Here is a 23,457-nt window from a genome sequence, read left to right on the forward strand (position 1 = left end):
GGCAATTCACAGTAATTGTTTTGCCACCTGATGTGATGATGTGCATCAAGTTCTCAAACATTCTCAATTTCAATGCAGCTATTTATGTCGCGTTCGCTGTGAGACAAATCCATCACCGGTGGACCAGCTACTGCACATATAAGCATTTCCAGCTGTGGCAATGATAAAACATTTTCTCTTCCAAATCCTCAAAAAACAGCAGCACATCATTACTGCTCATGCTTTACCCCCCCGAAAGCTGTCACGGTTGGCTTTGAGTGGTTCACACACATTGCTCTGTTGCTGCAGTCATTTGTGTTACCAGTATTTGACAATCTCCTTAAAAATAAATGACTCAGCTTGTGTGTTTTTACACAAGTTCGTTACCTTTAAAAGACTTGTCTTCAGCAGTAACTCAAACAGAACCTATTTGAGTTGAAATTGACTTTTGTTTTAGCGTCACACTTGTTATTCATGCTGTATGATACCAAGTTTCCAGTCTAATATAGTTTAACTGAAATCCCATGCTGATCGTAGGGATGGTGCAGGGTAGGGATAGTGCAAAGTACATAAACACTCTTTTCGTGATGTAGTGGATCTGAGCACACTAGCTTGACAGTTGCATTATTTGAAAGATGGCACACTAAGGTTGGCTCCAAAATACATAACTGCCAAGCGCTTTAAATCTTCCTACAACATCAACTAAACGACAAAACAAGACATAAATAAACTGGCACTGGAACACAGAGTTGGTTTTCTGAAAGACAGGTTGTAAATAGGTGTGTGTTTTGTGCTGTGTGTGTGTGTGTTGTTTTTCATTCAGTTTTTTGCTGGATGCAGCAGATTAGCAAAGCGTCTGTTGTGTCTTTGATTTTAGTACCTGGCTCTGCTTCAAATGCACAAATCTCAGTTTTCATTTAAGGCAGTAAACCTTGTATGAACCATGACCTCCAAAGAACGTATGGGATGCTTTCAGCATTCTTCATCACTGTAAAGTCTTTAGTCGGGTTCTGTGAAGCAATAGTAATACATTCAAGTGATTTAGTGATGCCCTTGTGTTTTCAAGGCATAGATTTTTAGAAATGTCAAAGCAAAAACTGCCGGAGATGTGTCACATTCCCTCAATTCTCATCTCCTACATTCCTTTTTCACACTACCATTTGTTGATACAGTAATGCATTGCAAAATGTGTCTTTAACAGGAGAATCCCTATGTCATGCTGCGGCAGAACCACCAAGAACTTGAGGGAAATGAACGCTACGAAGGCTTCTGTGTGGACATGCTGAAGGAGCTGGCAGACATTCTCAAGTTTAACTATCGCATCCGGCTGGTTGGGGATGGAGTCTACGGGGTTCCTGGAGCTAACGGAACCTGGACTGGCATGGTCGGAGAGCTCATCTCCAGAGTATGTTAATACATCCTCTTGCTCAGATTTAAAACATAACCTGCAAATAACCCTTGCAACCATAGATTATCCCATTTTTTAAGTCATATGCACATTAATGCACACTGATATCTAAAGCACAGAGAATGTCCGCACATCATGTAAGCGGACATACAAAAATAAATTGGATTGCTCAGCTTTCATGTAGTTTATAGCTTGTGGATTTCTTTCAGTTTTTCACTCAGCAGTTGTCCTTTTCAGCCTAAGTATAGTATTTTTCTAAGTAGTCACAGCTTGTTGGTGGTGTGTTTTCTGTCAGCTCCTTTCCTCAAGCTGTCTGAACTGACCTTAACAGACTTTCCCCCCGAATCCATCTATGCTATTACTATTAAATCTCTGAGTGAGGTCTTTCATTCTTGTGGCTACGCTGTGAATAGCTGTTAACAGGCAGCTATGGTTATATAAAGGGATAAGAGGGGGGTGGAAAAGATTTTAAACTGGCATGAAAAAGTGTGTAAGAACGCAGGGGTGAGGAAAAGGAGAAGGGGATGATGTAGAGAATGACTGAGCCAATCCTAGGAGGTGATCTGTCTTAATTCTGTGGGCTAATGGAGGGCGAAGTCATTTAGTATGTAAAGCAAGAAGTGCCTGCTCTTGTTATTGTTACAGCTTTGCCCCCTGTAAGTTTCTTTTGAAAGGCTGACCTTCAGAAAGACCATAGTTTAAGCCAACATGTGACTCCCATTGCAGTCTTTGCAATGCACTGGCAGACAAAAAAAAACAAACTAAACACTAATTTGAGTAATTTGTCATGCGATAAGGGTCATCTGGAGGGCTGTTGCACAGTTTAAGAAAAATGGCTGAGTAAAAAGATACAGGAACCGCCATGCCTGCAAGTTTAAAGGATTAGTCGAAAAGATATGAAACACACTCTTAGTAGTAGCAGAGGAAGACAGCCTGAGAATATGCCAGACAACAAATACCTGTGTCCAAGACTGTAGAATTTATGCTGGTCCTATTTCAAGAAGTGAGGGGGATTTTTTTGACTGGTGTGAGACAGCCTGCGCAAACTTTGAGTCAGCCCAGGAGGAATCCATGCTGAAGTCAGAGTAAAGTCCTGGTTAATCCATAAAGCTGTAGTTACAGAACAGAGCCATGTTACATCTCCAAAGACTAAACCCTTGGAGTAAAATGCAGCTTCCTAAAAGCCCATGTTTAAGTCATCTTTTCTATTCACAAGTTGTGCTTTTGACCTTTAAACCGGATTAGCACCATATGATTGAATGCAAGCAGAAACCGTAATGATGTAATATTGAGCAGCCAACGAAAAATTGTGTTTTTTAAATGATAGCAGAAGGCATATCAGCAGGCAGGCAAAGGACTCTAGTAATCTATATTAATATTCTATTGTCACATGAATATTTCAGTGGCTGTTATGACTTTGTGTTAATTTTTCAAAGGTTCAGCGACTTCCTCTGATAAAATTGCCTGACTATTTGTTCCCCGTAGTGTCTTTCTTCTGGCACTGGGAGCAGGCGATCTGACTATTAAACAATGGAGAGATACAAAAATAAAAAGGGGGAAAAAAAGCTGGTGATGGAGGGTTAAAGCCTGGGGGCTGGCGATAGGGCAGCAGGAGCAATTTGGCTTGAGTGTGTAGTGTAGGCAGCAGTGAGGTTTAAAAGGTGGAAAATTTAAGAGTAAATTCATGAATTTAATCACAGGTCAGAACAGGCCTTTAGATACAGCATTTTAAACTTGTTTCAAAGGTTACAAAGATTATGAACCCATTTTTGTTTCTTATCCAAAATGCTTCTCTATGTAAATGAGATGCCCCGTGCGTTCCTTAACATACTAACAGAGTGCTCTGGATTTGAGTGTCTGCACTGCTGCAGCAGCGCTCCCCTCTGCTCACTCTCATCCTCCCATTTCCCTCCATCTCCCCAATCCTCTTAGCCCTCCTGCAGCAGACAAAGAGCGATGCTTTACTGCTTTCACTCTTTGCTCTGCAGGGAGATGAAAAATCCCTTGAAGTTGCACTTTGCTGGCCTATATTATTAGTAGAAAGCAATCCAGTATTCAGCTGCATTGACCATTTCTACATGTGCGTGTGCCTGTGTGTTTCTAAGTGTGTGTTTTACCAGCCGTTGCTTTGTCAAGTGATTTGTCTTGACAGTGCTCTCTTTGGCAGCCACAGTGGTTACTCTGAGCTCTCTTGTACCCTACACACTCTCTCTCACACACACACACACACACACACACACACACACAAGGCCAATGCTGGATTATCCTCACCAGAGATAGCGTTATTGGTGGACAAAGAGGCTAAAGGATACAAAAAGGCATTATTGGGGTTTTGGCAACCAATAGCCCTATTATTATGTCATCCTTATCTTCTTTTCAAGTGGTTGTGTCATAAAGATGATGTTGTTGCTCAGAGCTTCCTTCACGTTATGTGATTCTACTTGCTTTTCAGAAAGCGGACCTGGCAGTCGCTGGCCTGACTATCACAGCAGAGCGCGAAAAGGTGATCGACTTCTCCAAGCCTTTCATGACCCTCGGGATCAGCATCATGTACCGCGTCCACCTGGTAAGTTACCTCCCACTCCCACTTTCTTTAACCTGTTGAACTTGCCCTCGGACAGTTTGCAGACATACAACAGCAGAGCCACTCACCCTGTGTGGTGTAGCCTTTCTCTTTGTCTGTCTAAATCATTCTGGAACTTCAATTCCTTTGGACCTTAATGCTGTGCCTTACCTCTCAGCTGCTGCTTTCTCCTTTATCTGTCCGTTGTCATGGTTGTGCCATCCTTTTCATACTTTTATTCTTCGCTTGCTCTTCCTCCCTGCTGTGTCAACTATCCACTTCTTTTTCCTATTTCCTCCTCCTGCTTTTGGAGCCCCCGCCCCATCCTGGTGGCACCAGATGGTGTGTTTTATAGTGTGAACTTCTTGATGAATGTAGCAGTTTCATCGCAGTTTTGGGCTTGCTTTCTGATTAGATTCGGCCATCTTATTCACACAAGCAATATCCTCCCTGTGCAGCAAGCCCATGCAAGAAAGAGTGAAATAACAGCAGTGCAGGTGGAAATGAGCCAGAGTTTGCAGAGTCAGTGGCCTATTAATCATCACTCTTCCCCCAAAACCCAAGGGGACACCGTGGGGTCCAGTGGCACTGGCCAAAGTCCGCACTGAGGTGCTCTGGAATGTGCAAAAGCTAACATTTTTGTAATATCCCAGATGGGCATTTACTTCCGTTCCCTTTCCATCTTACTGATGTCTCCACTTCTTGCAAACTTCCATCTTTGTTTCACCTGGGAGACTCAGTTGAGTGCCAACAGTTGGGGAGAATCAATCGACTGCAGCAGGTGCAGTGTTAAATGGGCAGGATATGACCTCGGAGGTGGGAAGCAAGCAGGCAGGTGGTAGCATGAGGAGATGATGTGGAGCTGTTTCCACAGCGCTGGCACACAGAGTCAAAGATCTGAATTATATTTGACTTGACCCAATTGATGCCAAATTTCTTGGTAATAGGTCAGCAAAAGAAACAGAGATTACAGTGTCTGAAAGGGTGGAGGGAAAAGAGGAGGATAAAAGATGAAGAAGGCCAATATCCGCTGTCTTTTTCTCTCTCTTTCCATCCCTCATTTCCTGATGCTCTCTTTATTTTCCCATTGCCCCTTGGCATTTTCTTAGATCTGCTTCACAGTGGTCCCTCGGCATGCTCTGAAATTCGATATTTGAATTTCTGTGACTGCACTTGTTTAGTTCTAATCCACTGACTATTGATCTGAGCCACACTGATTTCTACACGGGGGTCTGCTGCTTATTTCAAACATAAAATGAAAATTTCAGTCTGATCAATAGGAATAGTGAATGCGATAAAAATCAAAGTGCCTGCAGGGTGTTAATTACCATTTAATCTTCTTTCACCCCCTAGTCAGTAAGTATGCATCGTACGTCTTTCTCACCCCCCTTCCACTGTTTCTCTCTTTTATTATATCGTATTATTGTTATAAATCTTTTTTTGTTTTGACATTCATTTCTGTTTTCTAAAGATGTGACTCTTTCTGATCAATGCGGATGATAGCTCTTGCAAAAAACAAGAAGATAAAAAGGAATAGGGCATAATCCTGCAAACTGCTCAACCTTCAAAGCTAGCTCTTCCTTTAAGACGAATTGACACCAAAGGCAAGAAAACGTAATAAATGCAGCACACATCTGAACCAAAGCTCTCCCGGTTCCTGTATTATAATAACTGTCAACTGCTATGGTCACGCTTTCTGTGGAGTGTTGAGGACAACGATGACTCACAACACTTAATTACCTGCTGTGTGGTGTGTGAGCATGTTACTTTACACAAAGAGACAAGGAAGTTGATTCTCTGGAGGGACCGCTGTTGCCTTGTTTACTCTTTCTGGGACACTGGCTCTACAATAGAAATATGAGAAAAAAAATCTCAAGACAGTCTTCATCTTGTCTGCAGAGGAAGAGCTCTCCACGTCTTTGTTTTCAGCAATCTTACCAAACTATATTGTGGCAAGTTGGGATTGGTAGCTGTTTACTACTATTTACAGTGATACAGTAGTGCATGCTATATGATTTGGTATATGATACGCATGAGATTTCAAGTGAAATATGTATCACTGCAGGCCTCAGATTTATAAACTCAGACGCCAACAGAGGCTTCTGTCTATGCCATCTCATAAAAACCTTCCCTCTTTATTGCTTTTAGCATCAGTACAATAAATAACCATATTATGTACCCAGTGCTCTGAGGCCCGTAGTGCAAGTTCTTTTATTTAAACAGTTCCATTAATTTGACGACTTTGACAATGGAAGCAAATTTGTGTGTAAAACAGAAGAGAGCGTGTTGCTTAATTAGACATAGGAGCCAACTGGGGGTGCATGCAAGCTGTGTCAGATTCAGCAGCTGCCCTGAGGGCAAAGCATGCCATAATGAGCTTTACTGACTCTGGCCACACACGTCCTCAGACAAAATCACACAAGCACAAATTTAGACACACACACACACCCGCGTAGTTTCACTCGTGTGTACAAATCACCCTGACATAAAGCCAGGCAACCTGGCGAGCTCGAGAGGCAGCAGGATGTTGCTGCGAATGTGACCTCGTGACCTCTGCTAAATCATCTCCTCTCCACAGATTGTGCATGCGGCCGTTTCATCAGGCATAACAGCTGACAGCATCTGTTCTGACGCAATTAGCGACGTGCACATTATTAAAGAGCCCAGAGTAAAAGTCAGAAGGCAGGTAGACAGAGGGCGGGATGTGAAGAAAGGCAACATGAGAGAGAAGGGGCAAGAAACGGGTTCAAAGAGAAACAAAAGGGAAGCTGAAAGGACAGAAATCTGAGGCTGTGAATGTGGGAGTTGAAATGACAAAAGGAAGTCTCCTTCAGTGAGTCAGTATACAGGCAGGCGGCTTCAGGGGGCAACAGTGTGGTATGAATACCAAGAGGCACGATGACTTGGTGAAATCCTTGACTGGATAACCTCACCGGCTCCTTCAGCCACCCCCCCGGCATGCAGGCAGTCCCCTGGGAAAGGCAGCATGAACAAGGGTATTGCAAGGTAAAATATATGAGTTCTTGATCTGCGTGTTATGAGACATATACTTACAGTAGTAGGCAGCAATTCTTTGCTTTTCTTTTATTTGCTGAGATGTGCTCATAAAAGCAGGTCATAAAGGTTGTTTTGCCCTTTGTGCTACATCTGCATTATCTCACATCCTTCTATGATTTGGCTCACTCCCTCCTGTCATCATAATAAAATGAAAAACTTTCATAAAATTATTCCCTGCTGCAATAAGAAGGATTCAAACATGGCAGCAAATGGTTAAATGAGAAGAGACAGGGCAACCTGTCGCAACAGTGAGCATTCATAAATGCACATGGAGTGCTTGTTGAATTAAATCCATCCAACAAAAAAGCTATTATTGTCGATACCGCCAGTTTGTTTGGTCGTTACATGTGTTTTAAAGCCTTCTTTCCCAGTGTTTCTCCCTTTGAGCAGTCGCTACCATATTAGCAGTGGTTGCTGTGGTTTTCCCTGCCTTCAGTGAAATACCTGCTGCCTCTGTGCAGAGCAGAGGTACTCCTTTTACACTGGGTTGCCCCAAAGTGCATACAGTATTTTGCCCTGTTGAAGATGACTGACAGCACAGAGAGCTGCTGACAAGATATGAGACAGGCACACAAACACAAACACAAAGCTGCTGACAGTCTGTCTTGCACCCGCAGACTGACCTTCCAAAATAAAGAGAATAGACCGGCTATATGTCCGTGAGATTAGGGTTTAAACAAAAATCCCAGGCCATCTGGATGAACTTCTGCTCTTTTTAACCTCTTCTTCTTTTTGTTAAAAGAATTCAAACAGCATTTTTGTTCAGGTTTCCAAGCACGTCATATTCTCTGAGAAGGTTTTATTTTGTACTTCATTTCTATTGCAACAAATGCAAAAGGTAAACAGTTTTTCAGGAGTTTGAAATCTCACTCTGGTGTGGTGATAAGGATGATGAGATTTTCTGTTTTTCAAAATTCTCAAAAGGGTCTCTTATCCAGTGAGTGTGAGGTTTTTCAATTTGGCCTTACAGCTGTGGAAATGTTACTTGGCTGGAATTTCAGGATGTTTTTCAGGTTATTTAAGGTCATTTTTAAAGGATTATCCCAGCTTGCTCTGTCAAGTCACAGTAACATGTACCACTGATAACTTATCAGTCAATATTCTCAAAATTTGCAAACATGACTCCTATATTCCCTCTTTTTTTTGTCCCTTTTTTGTCCACTCTGAATTTGGCCAGTCAGATGCTGAATGGCCTGCTACGTTTTCAGGACAATCTCTGGCCTCATTTGACTGCTATCCGGTGCTGAACAATTAGTACAGAGTGGGTTTATGTGAGGAGGAGTGGAGTGAAAATGGGGGTTCTGAGGGCAGGGAGGGTGAACTAAAACTGTCAAGCTGCAGCAATAAAATCCAAACAATGAGCTGAAAGTTGTTAAAACACTCAGTAGTTCCAAGAGGAGCTACAGAGTCGAAATGAAGTTGATCTGTTGGTTCGCCAGCATGAGGTCCTCTTCACACAGTCATCTGATCTGATTTTAATAAAAGAATTTTATAAGATCAGATTAAATTTAAAACATTTTGTATTAGACACCATGGTGGCAAGGATCTATTTTATCACATACTGATCCGTTTTATTAACTCAGTTCTATGAAGGTCTCAGTTTGACCTCCAATGTTTTTTTTTTGTTTTTTTTTTAAAATATAACTGGGAATAATGATTCCCGAGAAGATATCGTTGTGTTTTCAAAATGTGAAACATTTCACACAGTTTTTTGTTTAGCATATCTGAGTCTCTGAATTCTCATTAGTCTGTAAACTGCAGCTTCTCCATGGATGATCTCTCCTCCAAGTCCTGAACAAAGAAAGAAAGGAAATCCTTTGTCTGAGTTCTAAATCAAATTTATTACAACACAAGCGTTGAGTTTGTTGAGCGACACCACTCCTGCTATTTTCATCTTTTCACTGTACTGTTTGTCTCTTCCTGCCATTTCTGAGCTACTCCCCAGCACCTTCTCCTCTCTGCCATCTGTCAGTATTATACTCCCATATTTTGCAGTTCTCTTCATCTTAATGATGGCACCTCGGTGGAAACTTAAGACGTGGGCACACGGGGCCAGCAGTTCGCAAAACGCTGCTTCAGCATGCACTAAACTGGGCCAGCAAACAGAAGGGGTCATGTCAGCACATACTGCTGTTATCCCACTAATGTCACTGCCGGCTACAGCCGACTTGGCTGCGGTAGCTCTTTTACAACAGGGGTCTACCTCTGAGAAAGCCATCTTGTTTGAGCACTCGACTGCTCTATTTTCAGTCAGCTATCATCATTATAGTCATAAGCAATTACACTCTATAGATAGAATGGCATACATTATGACTGGCAGGCTGATTTGAATCTTGCTAAAAATTATACTGGATCCGATTCTCCTCTCCTGCATTCTGCACCACTCTTATTTTACTCAACCAGGCTAATATGCAAGTGATTACAGACGCATTAATGAATTTTCATTTCTCTGCAAGTCTGAATGGGGATCCATTTATCATAGCAAATGCCCAACATAATAATTTCACCCTCTTTTCCTCAAATTTAATTTTGAGAGGCCTCAGATGTATGTATCACTGCGGTGTTCTGGCATGCGTTAGCTCCCCTAGGAGCACATAATTGAGTATATTTCCATAAAAGTGATTTGGGCTTGTTCAGGTAGGCTACAGGATGCTGCCTGTTGTCGAAGAAGTGGAAGATAAGGAATTTATTCAAGATGTGTAGTGCGTTTGTCTCATAACAACCCTCGGACAGTTGGTTGTTTGATCACCTCCACTCTCTAACTGTCCTCTCGGTCCTGACAGCCACCTCCATTTCACAGTCATTAACAGATGGTGGACGTGCATCTGTGTGTAAATGGCTAATATTCCCTCGGTGCCCGGCTATAAGCTGCGGATGCACGCAAGAAATACTATATGCACACACGCAAACAAATAAATAAGCACACACACTCATACTGACGCTGGTTCATCAGTAATTGGTTTCATTTAGAGGACAATAGCTGTTGGTGCTGGATAATGAAACATTTGAAATTACCCTCTGTATTCCCATTGGACAACTCCCTGCCGACCTTATTTCAGCCGCTTTATCTCCCGGTTACCAAACCAAACTGATATATGACAGCTTGTAGCTGCCTCTGCACTCCTAGCCCTTTTGCTCAAGCCAAACCTATTAATCTCCTTTGCTTTTTTTCCTCTGAGCTGGGCCCCTTGTGCAGCCCCAGTCAAGTATAGGTCATGAAAATGAAATTGTATTTAATGTAGCTGTAATGGTTTAGCTGATTATCTAACCTTTCTCTCTCCATAGCATGAAGCCTAATATCTGTAGTTTTCATATTTTGCCAAAATTAAAGGTTGTAATCTTTGGTGCTGTATCAGTTTACAGCTGTGGCCACTCTGCTTTCGTACAGTGTTGATATGAATGCTTACAAGCAAATGAAATACACATAATTATAGTGATATCAGTTTAGGACAGGAAAATCTATGCTTATATCATCAAATCCCTTTATTTACTGTCACAGTCACCTTTCTTTTATCTTTTCCAAATTAAGCAGGCAGCATTCATAGTTAATGCAGACCAAATTGGCCTGAAGCAAAGCAAGCAACACTTTCATTCAGCAACATTTCTTTTTAATTAATCTTGGCTGTGAATGTATGGAGGAGATGCTTCAAACTGTTTTCTCACATGCTAATTATTTCCTTGTCACCTTTACAAGTAAGTATTTAACCTCTTGCTCCTCCTTTAAGGAGAGGCCGCGGTTGGTCGGCTTGTGCAATTTGGACGTGGAATTAAATGATTGCTTGGTCTGAGGAAAGTTGAATGATTTCAGCTCTGTACTTTATGTGTAAATTTGTTCTGTTTCAGGGACGTAGGCCAGGCTACTTCTCCTTCCTGGATCCCTTCTCCCCTGGCGTCTGGCTCTTCATGCTTCTGGCCTACTTGGCTGTCAGCTGCGTCCTCTTTCTAGTGGCCAGGTAAAGAACTTGGTCTCCACAGATGAGAGGGGAAAGGAAAGAACAAGAGATCAAGAGAGGGTTGTGTACAAAGAGTAAAAACACAAAAAAAGTGTGTTAGGGGAATACATGATGGGGCAGGAAACAGGTGTCTGTTCTCTTGCTTCTCTTCACTTTCTGCGGTTGATCTACCTCATCACATTGAAAAAGATGTTCTCCTCCAGTGGCTGGTCTCCAGCGCCACACTGCCACCTGCTGGTCAGGGATGGTACGGGCACAACTGCTGAAAGTACAGTGGAAATATCAAATGACAAAAAATGAGCCAATTATATTACATAACAGCCTGCAAAATTGAATTAAGTTTCCCATAGCAGTGTACATACTGTGCTTCTGAAGAGACTTCTGTGGGTGGTATCAGTATAAACAACACTTAAAGAGGTTGAGTTATGTGATTTAGTGATCTGGCTGTTGTGTGGAAAATAATACATATGCACTTTTTCTGCATTTTTTTCTGGGTTCCACTGAGGATAATATTCCCTCTGTGATCGGATTAGGCAAGGCAATGATGCAATTTATAGATGAGATTTTAAATTCATAGATAAGATTTATGTGTCTCGGTGTGTTTTGTTGTGATCTTTGTAACTTTCTCATTTATTTTGTTTGAACAAAAGGATATCATACCAAATGAAATAGACTGTTTGCTCAGTCTGCACATAACGGAGTTTTCACACATCATGCCGCAGAATTTGAGCATACAAAATACACAGTGGGCAGTAACCGGCATGTGGGGAGTGAAAGGGAGCTTGGTTCTTTCTCCAGAGAGCCAAGGTGACTTTGTGCTCAGTTGGTTGTTAGAGTCGCTTTCCTTCTTGTCATTCACTCCTCTCCCCGTCTTCACCTCTCTCTGTCTCTTGGCTTTTCACTCGTGTTGGCTACATTTCTTCTGTCTCTGTTTGTTTTTGGAACCTCTGTTGTCTCTTTACCCCCCAGACTTACACCATACGAGTGGTACAATCCCCACCCTTGTCTGAAGGGACGCTGTAACTTGCTGATCAACCAGTATTCACTGGGCAACAGTTTTTGGTTCCCTGTCGGAGGCTTCATGCAGCAAGGATCCACCATCGCTCCCAGAGCTCTGTCCACGCGTTGTGTCAGCGGAGTTTGGTTAGTATTTATGATATCAGCAAAGGTATACACACATCCAGTTCTCTTCTCAATTTTGTTAACATTGCTCCATCAGGGAATGCATTTATTTGATGTGATCTTGCAGTATAGTTGACAGAGAAAGGTCTTGAATTGTACATTTCTGCAACAACGGATATGTCTGATCTAAACACGTTCTGAAATTCAGTATCACTGCCAGTGGTCACACACACCAGCCTTCGACAAGAGCCTCCACGGTTTAAAATAGCTGTTCTTTGTACAGTGCCCTAAAGCTAACCAAACACAAGTGAGCATAAAACAAAACTCGAAATGTTCACAGACGACTTAAAAGAGACCTGGACCATAGCGTCCAAGGAGAAACTGAGTGAAAATGCAAAGGACATGCTCTGGGCTCCAACCCAGGTTTTCCAAACAGGCCACTGTTAGGTATTCCAACATCATCCTTCCAACCTTGTCAAAGCTGCTGGTTTATATTGAACGTATTAATGCCACGTCAATCAATTATTTTCATAGTCGATTCATATTGGCAGATGTGCAAAAAGATACTTTATTTATATTTTAGAGAGGTCAAGATTATTTTTATTGGTGGTTTTCAGAAGCATAAAATAGTCATTTTTTTACTCCAGTATTTGGGTTGGATCTGGTAGTTTCACTCCAGATTTTCAGGATATCAGCTTTCAAGAAGAGATAGTGAAGTCATTTGTACATGTGCATACATGAAACATTGTTTATTTCTCTCTGTGCCCTTGAGCTAAAAAAATCCCCAAAACCAAGTAGTGTCATCTTTGCCCATACACAAATATCATCCACTACATCATCCACTGCAAATCCTACTGTGTCCTCTTGTCGCAGGTGTGCGGTTATTTTAGTCCTCCTACACTTTGACCCAGATAATTTGTCTTCATTCAGCAGCCTGCACATTTACATATGTTTGTAGATGAATACATATGTTCTTTATCCCTGCCTTCCTACACAGGTGGGCCTTTACATTAATCATAATCTCTTCGTACACTGCCAACCTGGCCGCCTTCCTAACAGTACAGAGGATGGAGGTGCCAATAGAGTCGGTAGACGACCTAGCAGATCAGACAGCGATAGAGTATGGCACCATGCACGGAGGATCCACAATGACCTTCTTTCAGGTGAGAGCTTACACACGTCACCATTTTTTTTTTTTTAAAAAGCTTTGTAGTTTCTGTCAAACAAACTTGTGTTGGCACAGTCTCACTTCAGAGCCTCTTGTGATCAATGGGTCATCAGAGGTGTGATCCTCATCATCACCTTCCTGTCCTTCCTGTCGTTTTCCTGTAACCACAGGTTTTATCTATTTCTTGTCTGTTGTCTGAACAGCCATTCAATATCCCTTCTCTCAAGGGGACGGGGACACTGTCCACGCCCAACACCATCCTCTTTAATCTTTTAGACTTGACCGTAAAGAGAGACAGAAAAAGGCAGGTGGAAACAGTGAGAGTGGGTGTTACTGGGCCGAGGGATGGTGAATAATAATATCTGGGGAAGAGAAAAAAGACATCAGCCTTGTAGTCCGCTGTTCTTTGTAAATCCACTTGACCTTGAAAAACTCAAGGACGACCAGTCAAGATTTAGCTTCTAGTGCAAAACCTGCAGCAACTCAAATGGAAAAAGCTGAAGGAAAAACTGATTTCAGATTTTGAAGCAGTGAATGGATATTTGCAACTAATACATGTTTACCATCTTTCTTCCTGGCAGAACTCTCGGTACCAGACCTACCAGCGGATGTGGAACTTCATGCACTCAAAGCAGCCCAGCGTGTTTGTGAAGAGCACAGAGGAGGGGATCGCTCGTGTCCTCAACTCTAACTATGCCTACTTGTTAGAGAGCACCATGAACGAGTACTACCGCCAGAGGAACTGTAACCTGACTCAGATCGGAGGACTGCTGGACACCAAGGGCTATGGCATTGGCATGCCAGTGGGTGAGTTGGAAATAATAAGAATGAGAAGAATTGGAAATGAGGGAAGAGAGAAGACAAACTTAACTCAAATAGCGAATAAACTGTGTGCTGCTTAAAAAATGACTAATTGAAGGAGTAAAGGGGAAAAAAGGTTCAATGTAAAATGAAGGCAGCTGTGGGCAAACCTAATGGTTTCACTTAAATGCACCAATTCATTTACAGTGGACCTGCAAACGGGGATAGAAAAGCGGGCGTATTAGTTGGAGAATGAAGCATGAATGTCATATTGGAGAGTAAAATTGCAAAGTAAGGTCTCCGTAGAGCCAAACTTTTGGCTGCTATCATCAAAAAGTGAGAAACTAAAGAGACTTGCTGCTTGACTTTAATCGAGCAGCTGCTTCCTTGCTGTGATTGATGAGAAAGGGAATTTGAAATATTGTTCCAGTTAAATGTTAAACTGTTTCTGTGAGACTCACTTCCTACTCTGAGTACAAGCATAAGGTTTACTTACACTTTGATCTCAGGCTTAGTCAAACTGCAGAAGGGGAAAAACATACCTTCAAGTAAACAAGATTAATTTCAAGTCCTTTGATGTTTAAAGGATAGAAATCCACTTTTTATTGCATGATGTTCCAAACTACATACTGTGATGGGGCCGGTGCAGAACTTAATCTTATATCTGAAGACTCCCTTTTATTGAATAACACGATTCCTTATTTACCACCAGAAGAAAACAGTAATTTGATGTACGTTAGTGGGACGTTGCTGATGTTTTTGTGTGTCTTAAGTTATTGACGTGCACAAAACTTTGTAAACCCTTTAGAATTTTCTGTTGTCATGATCATTGATGTCATCATCCTAGTAAAAGTATAAAAGTAAATGTAACAATGGTCTTAAATGTCCTTAATTTGCACAACCCATTTGACTGTAGATTGGTGGAGACCAAACTCTTCAGAGATGGTTTTGTAATCAGCCTGATGAGCATATTCTTCTCTTTTTCTGAGGACCTCAAAATCTCCTTTGTTTGGGCCAATTATATGCTTAGGAAAATGTGTTGTAAACATGCGATCTGATATTCAAAAAATGTTCTTGAGTGAAGAACTGCAAGTAAATACTTTATTTTCTTTGTTTGTTTATGTTGTCAAATAATAATCAACTTATATCCAAAGGCATGGTGGGTTATCCTCACCGCCCCTGCCATGTTGCATTGGCATGGCATCTTCAATTGATGTCACTACACACTGGACCCATAAATAAAACAAGGCATCCACTGATGAATGATCCTTATCCCGTTTATTTATTAAACCTGAGTCTAGCTTCTTCTTAAAATCTCATAGTTTCATCTCACACTGAGTTTTCCCCAAAAATCAATGACAGAATTATATTTATGTTGTCTTTATCTGCTTGTTGTACTTTTTTGGACTGTGTGATCATTTGATGTACACAATATTATGAGCTTTGTCCTTCTCTTCTTCTCAGGATCAGTGTACCGTGATGAGTTTGACCTCGCCATTCTCAAACTACAGGAGGACAATCGTTTGGAGATTCTCAAGAGGAAGTGGTGGGATGGCGGCAAGTGTCCAAAAGAGGGGGACCATCGTGCCAAAGGTTTTTCATTTTTCATATTTCTTAACCTCATCTTAATTAATCAGCGCTTTTGTCCACTTCTTCCATGTCTTGCCTTATCCTGCTGCCATCTTTCCAGGTCTGGGGATAGAGAACATAGGCGGTATCTTTGTGGTGTTGGTGTGTGGCCTGCTGGTGGCTATCTTCATGGCCGTGCTGGAGTTTGTCTGGATGTTGAAACAGACGCCAGGAAATGAGGTGAGAGAGGGCTATCTAACCTGCATCTGCTTTGTCTCCCTCTCCCCTCCCTGCACCCTCTGCATTGTGGAGATGAGAGGTTGAGATGACAGGAAGTGTAGCAGACACCTTTTCCCTCCACTTGACAGTACCAGCTAGCACAAACCAAAGATTTACCTCCCATTTAACTCCGTCAGATCCATGTTAGGTTTATTTTTCTATTTTGATTGAAAAAGAAATATCCATATGCAAAGAATACCCAGGAATTATATGAAACAGAGCAATGATTGGAGTTAGCTCTTAATGGTGGTGAACACATGGTTACGGTATGCTGAAAATTAGAGTTTTCTCATAGTTGTGCTTCTTTGAAAAATGTTTTAAACTAGTTCACTTTTTATTTCAAAAGGGTAACTTTTAACGCCTATCTAAAAATTCCAGATCTGTATGCAAAATCTAACTGAAAGAGATGACAAGTTATTCCATACAGAGGGTGCATGATGGGCAGTAATGGTCTAGTTGTGGCAGTCGACCCCGATCTTCGTATTTTTTATGAGCTGTCAGCAAAGCCGGATGTTGGAAGCAAAGGAGGATTTTTAAAAGAAAGATTTCTACTTGGTTTGGTTTTGAGACAACAGAGTTCTGAGTATTTTTCACTAATCCTATAAAGTGGATAACAGATAAATCAGAGTCATACATTAATCTTATTAATTCAAATCTATAGCTGGAATGAGGAGGAGAGAGCAATTTTCATCAGTTCAGTGCTTGTGGAGGAGCTCTGCACTGGAGTGCTCTTATGGTCGGGATGCCATAAATCCAAGAAAAAATCTTTATCCAAAGACAGACGTGCATGCAGTAATATGATTATTTTGATGTTACTCCTTTAAAAGATACTTGGTAACTGTCTGGCCCTGCACAGTGTGTTTTCAATTCAATAAATATCCGGAATGAGAAAGTCAAACAACAACTCGTGTGATTTCTTCTTTCTGAGCAGCACCAACTGATGTCAAACTTAGACTTGTGAACTTTTGTGTTGTACTTATGTGTGTGAGTATCAAAGCATTCATACCTGCGTGTTTGTGTATAGTTGTTCCTGTGCTCATGTGCAGCTTGTGTGACTTTACATTCCACATAAACCGTGTGGAGCGCTCACTCATCGTTCAAAAAGAGTAAATGTGTCTTTCATGTGAGTAAGATTAATATTTGATTAAGTACTATATGTGTTGTTCCACTATTCACTGATCATAAAGGTAACCATGGATTGTATGTGTTATGTGTCTGTGGTGTCCATCAGTCTGTCCTGATCCAGTCAGTCAGACAGTGAATTGTCTGGCCTTTCTCCCTTTCTCTCCCTCTCTTATTTCCCTCCACCCTATCTTTTTCTTCCCGTGTGTGTGCTTGCAGCAGTCAGTGTGTGAGGAGATGCTGCAGGAGCTCCAGGGAATCGTGTTTTGTCGCGACAGCCTTCAGGTGAGGCGCCGGCGGTCGACGTCGATGCTCCGGCCGCGACCTTTACCTTTGGAGGAACGTCGGGCGCGAGCCGCCGCCGTCAGCCTCAGCAACGGCAAATTGTGCGGGGGCACCGGACTGCCCGAGCCTCTCTCCCACAGACTGGCACAGGAAGCTGCCCTGGTGGCGAGGGGGTGCAGCCACATCCGGATTTGCCCCGAGTGCCGACGCTTCCAGGGACTGAGGATGCGTCCTGCAGGGGCCACTGGGGCCCTCCCATCTCCCACACACAGTGAGGAGAGCATAGAATGGGACAAGACCACAAACAGCAGTGAACCTGAATAACGCTTGGGTAATCCAGCAAGACTGACTTTTCCAGCAGCCACCTCCCTTGTTTTGAGGAATCGGAGACCATGTGGTGTTTTGATTCAGCAATTCAGAGTTGTTCTTGGAGGGCAGGACAATGCTGTGAGTTTTGTTTTGCCTTAGAGGCAACAGCCTACAGTCAGTTTTTGGAATCTATTGGAGCAAATTCTTTTTTCTTTGGTCAGAGAAAAAACTAATGAATCTGTCTCATTGTGGTCTGTCCCTGTTGGCCCGTTGTACCCTATAAAACAGGACGGACAAAAGCAGCTACGGGGCATTTGTACTATGCAGTATTTTCAGTCATTTATCATTGTGTTGTTTCTTTTATTTTCTTTTTAAATTATTGTTTTTCTCTCCGTATCAGTACTAAAAATTGTTACTCTATTGTTGGAAAAAAAAAATTTAAACCACTTCTTTTTTTTTTTAATCCTACAATTTGCTGTATGAACATGTATTGCCTCTATAGAGCCGGAAAGGTACTATTGCAAGGTGATTCTTCAAATTTTCTTTTTAAGTGCCAAAATTCATAAGTATTACCTTGTGTCGGAAGATAAGCACCACAGCCTTGAGAAGAAGACAACAAACTCAACTGAACCTAGAAAACAAACACACAGACACACAAACTTGTTTTATAGTAAAAATATATGACTAAAAAAAGTTTTCACCGTTGGTATCTCTGAAAGACAGCGCTGCATGTCCAGAGGTGTTGGCAGGTGCTCATTGAGTGATTCATTGTTGAAATGGTGGCTGAGTTGTGACCTGAACTGAAAGAATTCCTGCTTCAAAACATGACAGCTACACACAACAAACACACCTCCATAAGTGACATCCATTCATTTGCTCATTCCTCTGTGTCATGACATCAGGCTCTCCTTTAACTGTTTGCAGTATTTGACACATGCATCAGACGCCCTCTTAATGATCTGTCACTTACAAGTACATACACAGTCTCGGCTATTTTTTTGCAGCTCACGTAATCAGGAATGATTTTAGCTTTGCCCATGCATGAATCATACCCAGCAAATGTTTTCACCAACCAAAAACACTGAGACCCTGGAAACATGTAGGCGATTTTGCGTTTGACTTGAATTCTTTTAAATGTCAAGGTAGTTAAAGGTTCTTTATTGTGCTGTTTTGCACTCTAACTAGACGTGGATTTAAGCCCAGATCAGTTAAGATTATGCTCTGACATTTTCATACTTTATTTTGGCAAAATACCCAAACCAAACTTGGAATATATTAATCTAAGGAGACTGAAATTCAGTGATGCACGTAAAAGCTAAAAGGTGATTCACTCAGTTCTGTTTTCTGTCTTTCCGTTGTATTTGATGTAAGACTAAACAAATCAAGTGTTTCGGTTTGGTTGTATTTGTTGAAATTTATTTTTGCCTTTAACTGCATTTCATCAGAAGTGAAACAGTGAGAACAAACCACCGACAGCAGGATTCTGAAGAACCAGTTACTTTCTGCACTGACTGCAGAGACACATGACTCACGGTCGCTCCTTGGACATCTTTGCATCTTTGAAGCTGTTGCGTTCTGCTATCCTGACTGTGGCGCAGTGAGATTCAAGGGTCACCCGCTTGTCTACGCCCCCGTGTACTTATCTCCGATGTGTCCATCATTTTAAATCTGCACATCAAGTTCTGTCAGTCACCGTCCCTCAGAAGTAGGCCACTACATCCACACAGTTTTAAAAATAGTACACTGCAACATCTCTTGTACTTTTATTTGCCACGCTGGCTTTCCATCTTCATCAACTCTCACCTGCAAGTTGTCATGGTTAGAATTTCTTCTATTTAGGAAGAAAGCTGGAGGAAAAATGATCTTTCTCCAAAACTAAATGTGTTTATGTTTATATAGGATCATTAAGAAAAATCGGATTTTGATCAGACATTCTTATGTGTTCTCATGCTGTCTGTTTGCTTTTCAATTGAGCTGTAATTTCCTTTTTCTTTTTCTTTTTAAACTGCATATACACAGTGACGTTCTTTAAACTGTTTTCATGTTTTTCCATTATACCAATTATTATGTTTGACCCACAAATTGTATGTAAATAGAGCCTGGTCAACAGGGTTCCCAGTAATGGTCAAAATGTTTTTTTTTAATAACAGGACTGAAGCTTGTTGGACCTTTATTGTGTTAATGTAACAGAGATGAGCAGGCTCCCATATGTTTAATGTTTACATGGAAACATTCAGACACACCTAAATTATTGACGCATTCGCCAATTGTTAGCAGAATGCTAAAAAAAAAAATCGCCTTTGGAGACGTTTAAAGTAAATGTTTCTTTTTTTTTCCCTTAACTAATAACTTGTTAAAGTCGAATTGCCAGGCAAATTGCAAAGAAAAACAAGACCCACATTTCATTACTGTTTTATAAAAGAAGTTTCTATCCATTTATTGAATGTTACTAAGAAGCTCATGGGAGTTGGAAGGCTCTCGCTGCTCTCAATACAAACCTCTTAAACACTGAAAACATTTACAGGGGTGCTAAATCAAGCATAGTTGGAATGAGATTGCCAATTACCTTCAAGGCATGGCGAGCAGCAGAGTAAGAATTAAAACAAATTCCACCGAGACACTGGGCGACCTTCTTTGAGAGACCACTGAGCAAGCTGGCAGGGTTTTGGCTGTTATATTTTATATGCTTTATTTTCTTATGTTGACATTTTTAATCCACTATAAATACATTTATTGAAACTGCCCTCATTCTGCGGGATTCTGGCTCTGTCTCTTCTCTGCTCTGATGTATTTGACCTTCCCAGCTGTTTACATCAAAGTTGTAATATTTAACCAAGAGAGATATTCAGACAGTGCACCCGTTTTGTTGTGACGAATACGCACGCAAAGAAGCAGCATGAGGATGTATGGGTTGGCAAACATGAGAACTGTTGAGTGAGCCAGAAGGATCTGAAGCATCTACCTCTCGTTTCTCTCCCATAGCTGATATAAAGTCTGCAACCTGTGAATCCTTTGAACAGCTGAGAATTTGTGTGGGAAGGAAGTCTGAACAGAGGCTAATGAGTTTAACAACTCACTCATGTGGTATATAAGCTCCCACTCACTCGTAGTTCATCCATCACTGGGATTTTCGGTGGATATTCCAGTCTCCTTGGGATGGTGAGTGAACACGCTGCGTTCGGTATACGTTTTTTTCATACTACTCCTCTCTCAGTGCCGGCCGCACAATCTCTCCAAGTTTTGTCCTGTACCTTCATGTCACATTGCATATCCACAACACGCATACACACTGGCATGAGTTTTAAAGCGTGACACACAGAAAACTCAGCCCTAGCTCACTGCTGTGTCAAGTTGAGTTCATAATGCTTCTGCTCTCCCTTCAGCCTCTGGTGCTCCGGGTCCATAAATTAAGTGTATCTCTACTCACCACTGTCTAGCTGCTGTTGTTGGATTTATGGAGCCCATGATGAGCACTGAATGCCTGCAGGGGTGTGTGAAAAGCTACTTCACACCTCAAGCTTACCAGCTGTAGCACATAGCAATTGCAGTTACCTTATAGTTGATAGCGATAGTGCAAGCATTTTGGAGTTAAAGTGCACTCAGTCTCATGCATTTTATCACGCTAACGGCTTACATCCCAAGCATAAGCTTTGTGTCCAGCGCTATAAAGCTGTATTAAACCTTCACTTTAAATTTTGTTGCTCTGTGTATAACTCTGCATTTAGTGAGATTTAGCGGCCCTCTAATTGCAGTTGTTCAGCCTGTTCATCACATTTCCACTGAGAGGGTTGCATCCCTTCATAAAAACCATTGCTTTCTCCTCTCTGACAGCAAATGTCCCCCGCTTGAAATCGTGCACTGTATACATCCACTGCTCATCAGCCACTAAAGACCACGGGATGAAATGATACAGAGCGGATTTTCAGTGGAAACGAACCAGTTCACAGCAGCACTGGTGCACATTTTATGTGAGAGCTTTTCTTTTTCATTTGTGAAATACTTGTTGGTTTGTGTGTTGGAAAAAAAAAAAAGAAAAGAATAAATAAAATCAGAGTGCAGAATTCTCCACAAGGTGAGATGCTGTCAAGGCTCTCACACAGCCTTTTGTTCACAGACAGAACTGAACAAATTGACCAAAACATCTTGACATTGCTTGTCTTTCAGAGAAATAAAAATTGAGCTTCATTTACTTTGTGATTTGTACCCTCACTTTTCATCGCTGCCTTTATCGATAGAGCCTCAGCTGATGAAGCACCGATTGCAGGGATGTTGATGTGTGCGCAGATGCGTTAACGGGATACAGTTTGCCTGCTTGTGTGGATGTTTATGCCTTTGCCTCCGTGAGAAATCACAGCGTGGACATTTTGATTGACCAGCTGGAGGCTAAAGACTGACTCCACCAGTTTCAGAGCATCGTCATCATCTCTGAGGGAATGCTTTGAGTTCAAACACTCTGTGACAGCAGGTAAACCTTCACTGAAAAGTGTACACGTGCATCAATTCTAACATTTTGCTTTTTATATCTATGTCTTATAAATCGACTCCCTTAACATTCTTCTTTTTTATTTATATTTAAGTATTTACTAAAATGGCCCACTCCTTCCAAGAGTCGCCTCTATTTGAGATATTCATTGTGACTTTTCCATTGAGGGACTGTTATATAAAGCGCAACGTTAGTAACTCATTTTCTGATCCCCACACTAATAGGTGCATGACGCTTACCTCATTTAATTACTCAGGCGGCTGCAGTCAGTCCCATTAAACTCTAAACAAACAGAAACACATTCCCCCTGAGAGCAGGAGCTCCTTGTGGTTTTTCGGAGGAAAATATTGGTTTTCAGATAAAGGCCTCTTGAGTTAATGTTTTAATTGGTCATTAGAACACAGTGTTATCTTTATCCCAGTGTAAATGATTCATTACCCCACAGACAAGAGACTAAAAACATAGCACAAGGGCCATGAAAAAGATGCACAAATGGCAGTCTTGGAAGTCTGATCTGTTTATCTTTCCCCCTGCGGGGGAAGTGGGGTTTTATCAATGCTGAGCAGCTAAATCATATTTCCTGCATCATTAACTGTTATTTTGCCTTTCTCTTGCTATTATCTTAAAGTACTGAAATCTCACACTCAAGTAAAAGTATAGGTACCCCTCCAAAATATGACTTTGGTAAAAGTCCAAGTCACTGACTGAAATGTTACTTGAGTTAAAGTCTTAAAGTATCCGAAATGTCTTGTACTTAGGCAAGGCAAGGCAATTTTATTTATAGAGCACAATTCATACACAGGGCAATTCAAAGTGCTTCACAGCTACATAAAATCACAAGAAGGCCATAAAATCATTAAAAAGAAATAAAAAATAAAATAAAATAAATGTAAAAAATTTAAATTTTAAAAAAAATTTAAAAACCCATTAAAATAATCATTAATTAATTAAAAAGTGAAGAGTGCAGATAAAATACTTTCAGGTGTCATATGCACAGCTAAAAGAACTGTTTTCAGCCTGGATTTAAACATTGTCAGAGTTGAGGCCTGTCTCACATCTTCTGGAAGACTGTTCCAGATTTTAGGGGCATAAAACTGAAACGCAGCCTCACCTTGTTTCATCCTGACTCTGGGCACCAGCAGGAGACCCCTCCCTGAGGTTCTCAGAGCCCGAGTTGGTTCATATGGCTCTAACATGTCAGAGATGTACTTTGGCGCTTGACCATGAAGAGACTTGTACACAAGCAGAGCTGTTTTAAAGTCTATTCTCTGAGCGACAGGAAGCCAGTGCAGAGACCTGAGCACTGGACTAATATGGTTGTATTTCCTGGTTCTAGTCAGGACTCGAGCAGCAGCGTTC

At 41.4% G+C, this 23,457-nt stretch overlaps 1 protein-coding gene across 1 annotated transcript in view; it reads left to right on the plus strand.

The window, feature by feature from the left end:
• The window catches only part of grik4 (glutamate receptor, ionotropic, kainate 4), a 354,718-nt gene extending 332,975 nt beyond the window's left edge, over nucleotides 1–21,743 (plus strand). Inside the window, exons 13-21 of the mRNA XM_075473484.1 lie at nucleotides 1,181–1,384; nucleotides 3,840–3,953; nucleotides 10,851–10,960; nucleotides 11,930–12,103; nucleotides 13,080–13,245; nucleotides 13,832–14,057; nucleotides 15,516–15,644; nucleotides 15,742–15,860; nucleotides 17,241–21,743. Of these exons, the coding sequence (XP_075329599.1) occupies nucleotides 1,181–1,384; nucleotides 3,840–3,953; nucleotides 10,851–10,960; nucleotides 11,930–12,103; nucleotides 13,080–13,245; nucleotides 13,832–14,057; nucleotides 15,516–15,644; nucleotides 15,742–15,860; nucleotides 17,241–17,630 (1,632 nt within the window). The 3' untranslated portion in view covers nucleotides 17,631–21,743. The remainder of the gene's footprint in view (nucleotides 1–1,180; nucleotides 1,385–3,839; nucleotides 3,954–10,850; nucleotides 10,961–11,929; nucleotides 12,104–13,079; nucleotides 13,246–13,831; nucleotides 14,058–15,515; nucleotides 15,645–15,741; nucleotides 15,861–17,240) is intronic.
• The last annotated feature ends 1,714 nt before the right edge of the window (nucleotides 21,744–23,457 follow it).

The sequence above is a fragment of the Odontesthes bonariensis genome, chromosome 9 (genome assembly GCF_027942865.1).
Source record: "Odontesthes bonariensis isolate fOdoBon6 chromosome 9, fOdoBon6.hap1, whole genome shotgun sequence".
Taxonomy (NCBI): domain Eukaryota; kingdom Metazoa; phylum Chordata; class Actinopteri; order Atheriniformes; family Atherinopsidae; genus Odontesthes; species Odontesthes bonariensis.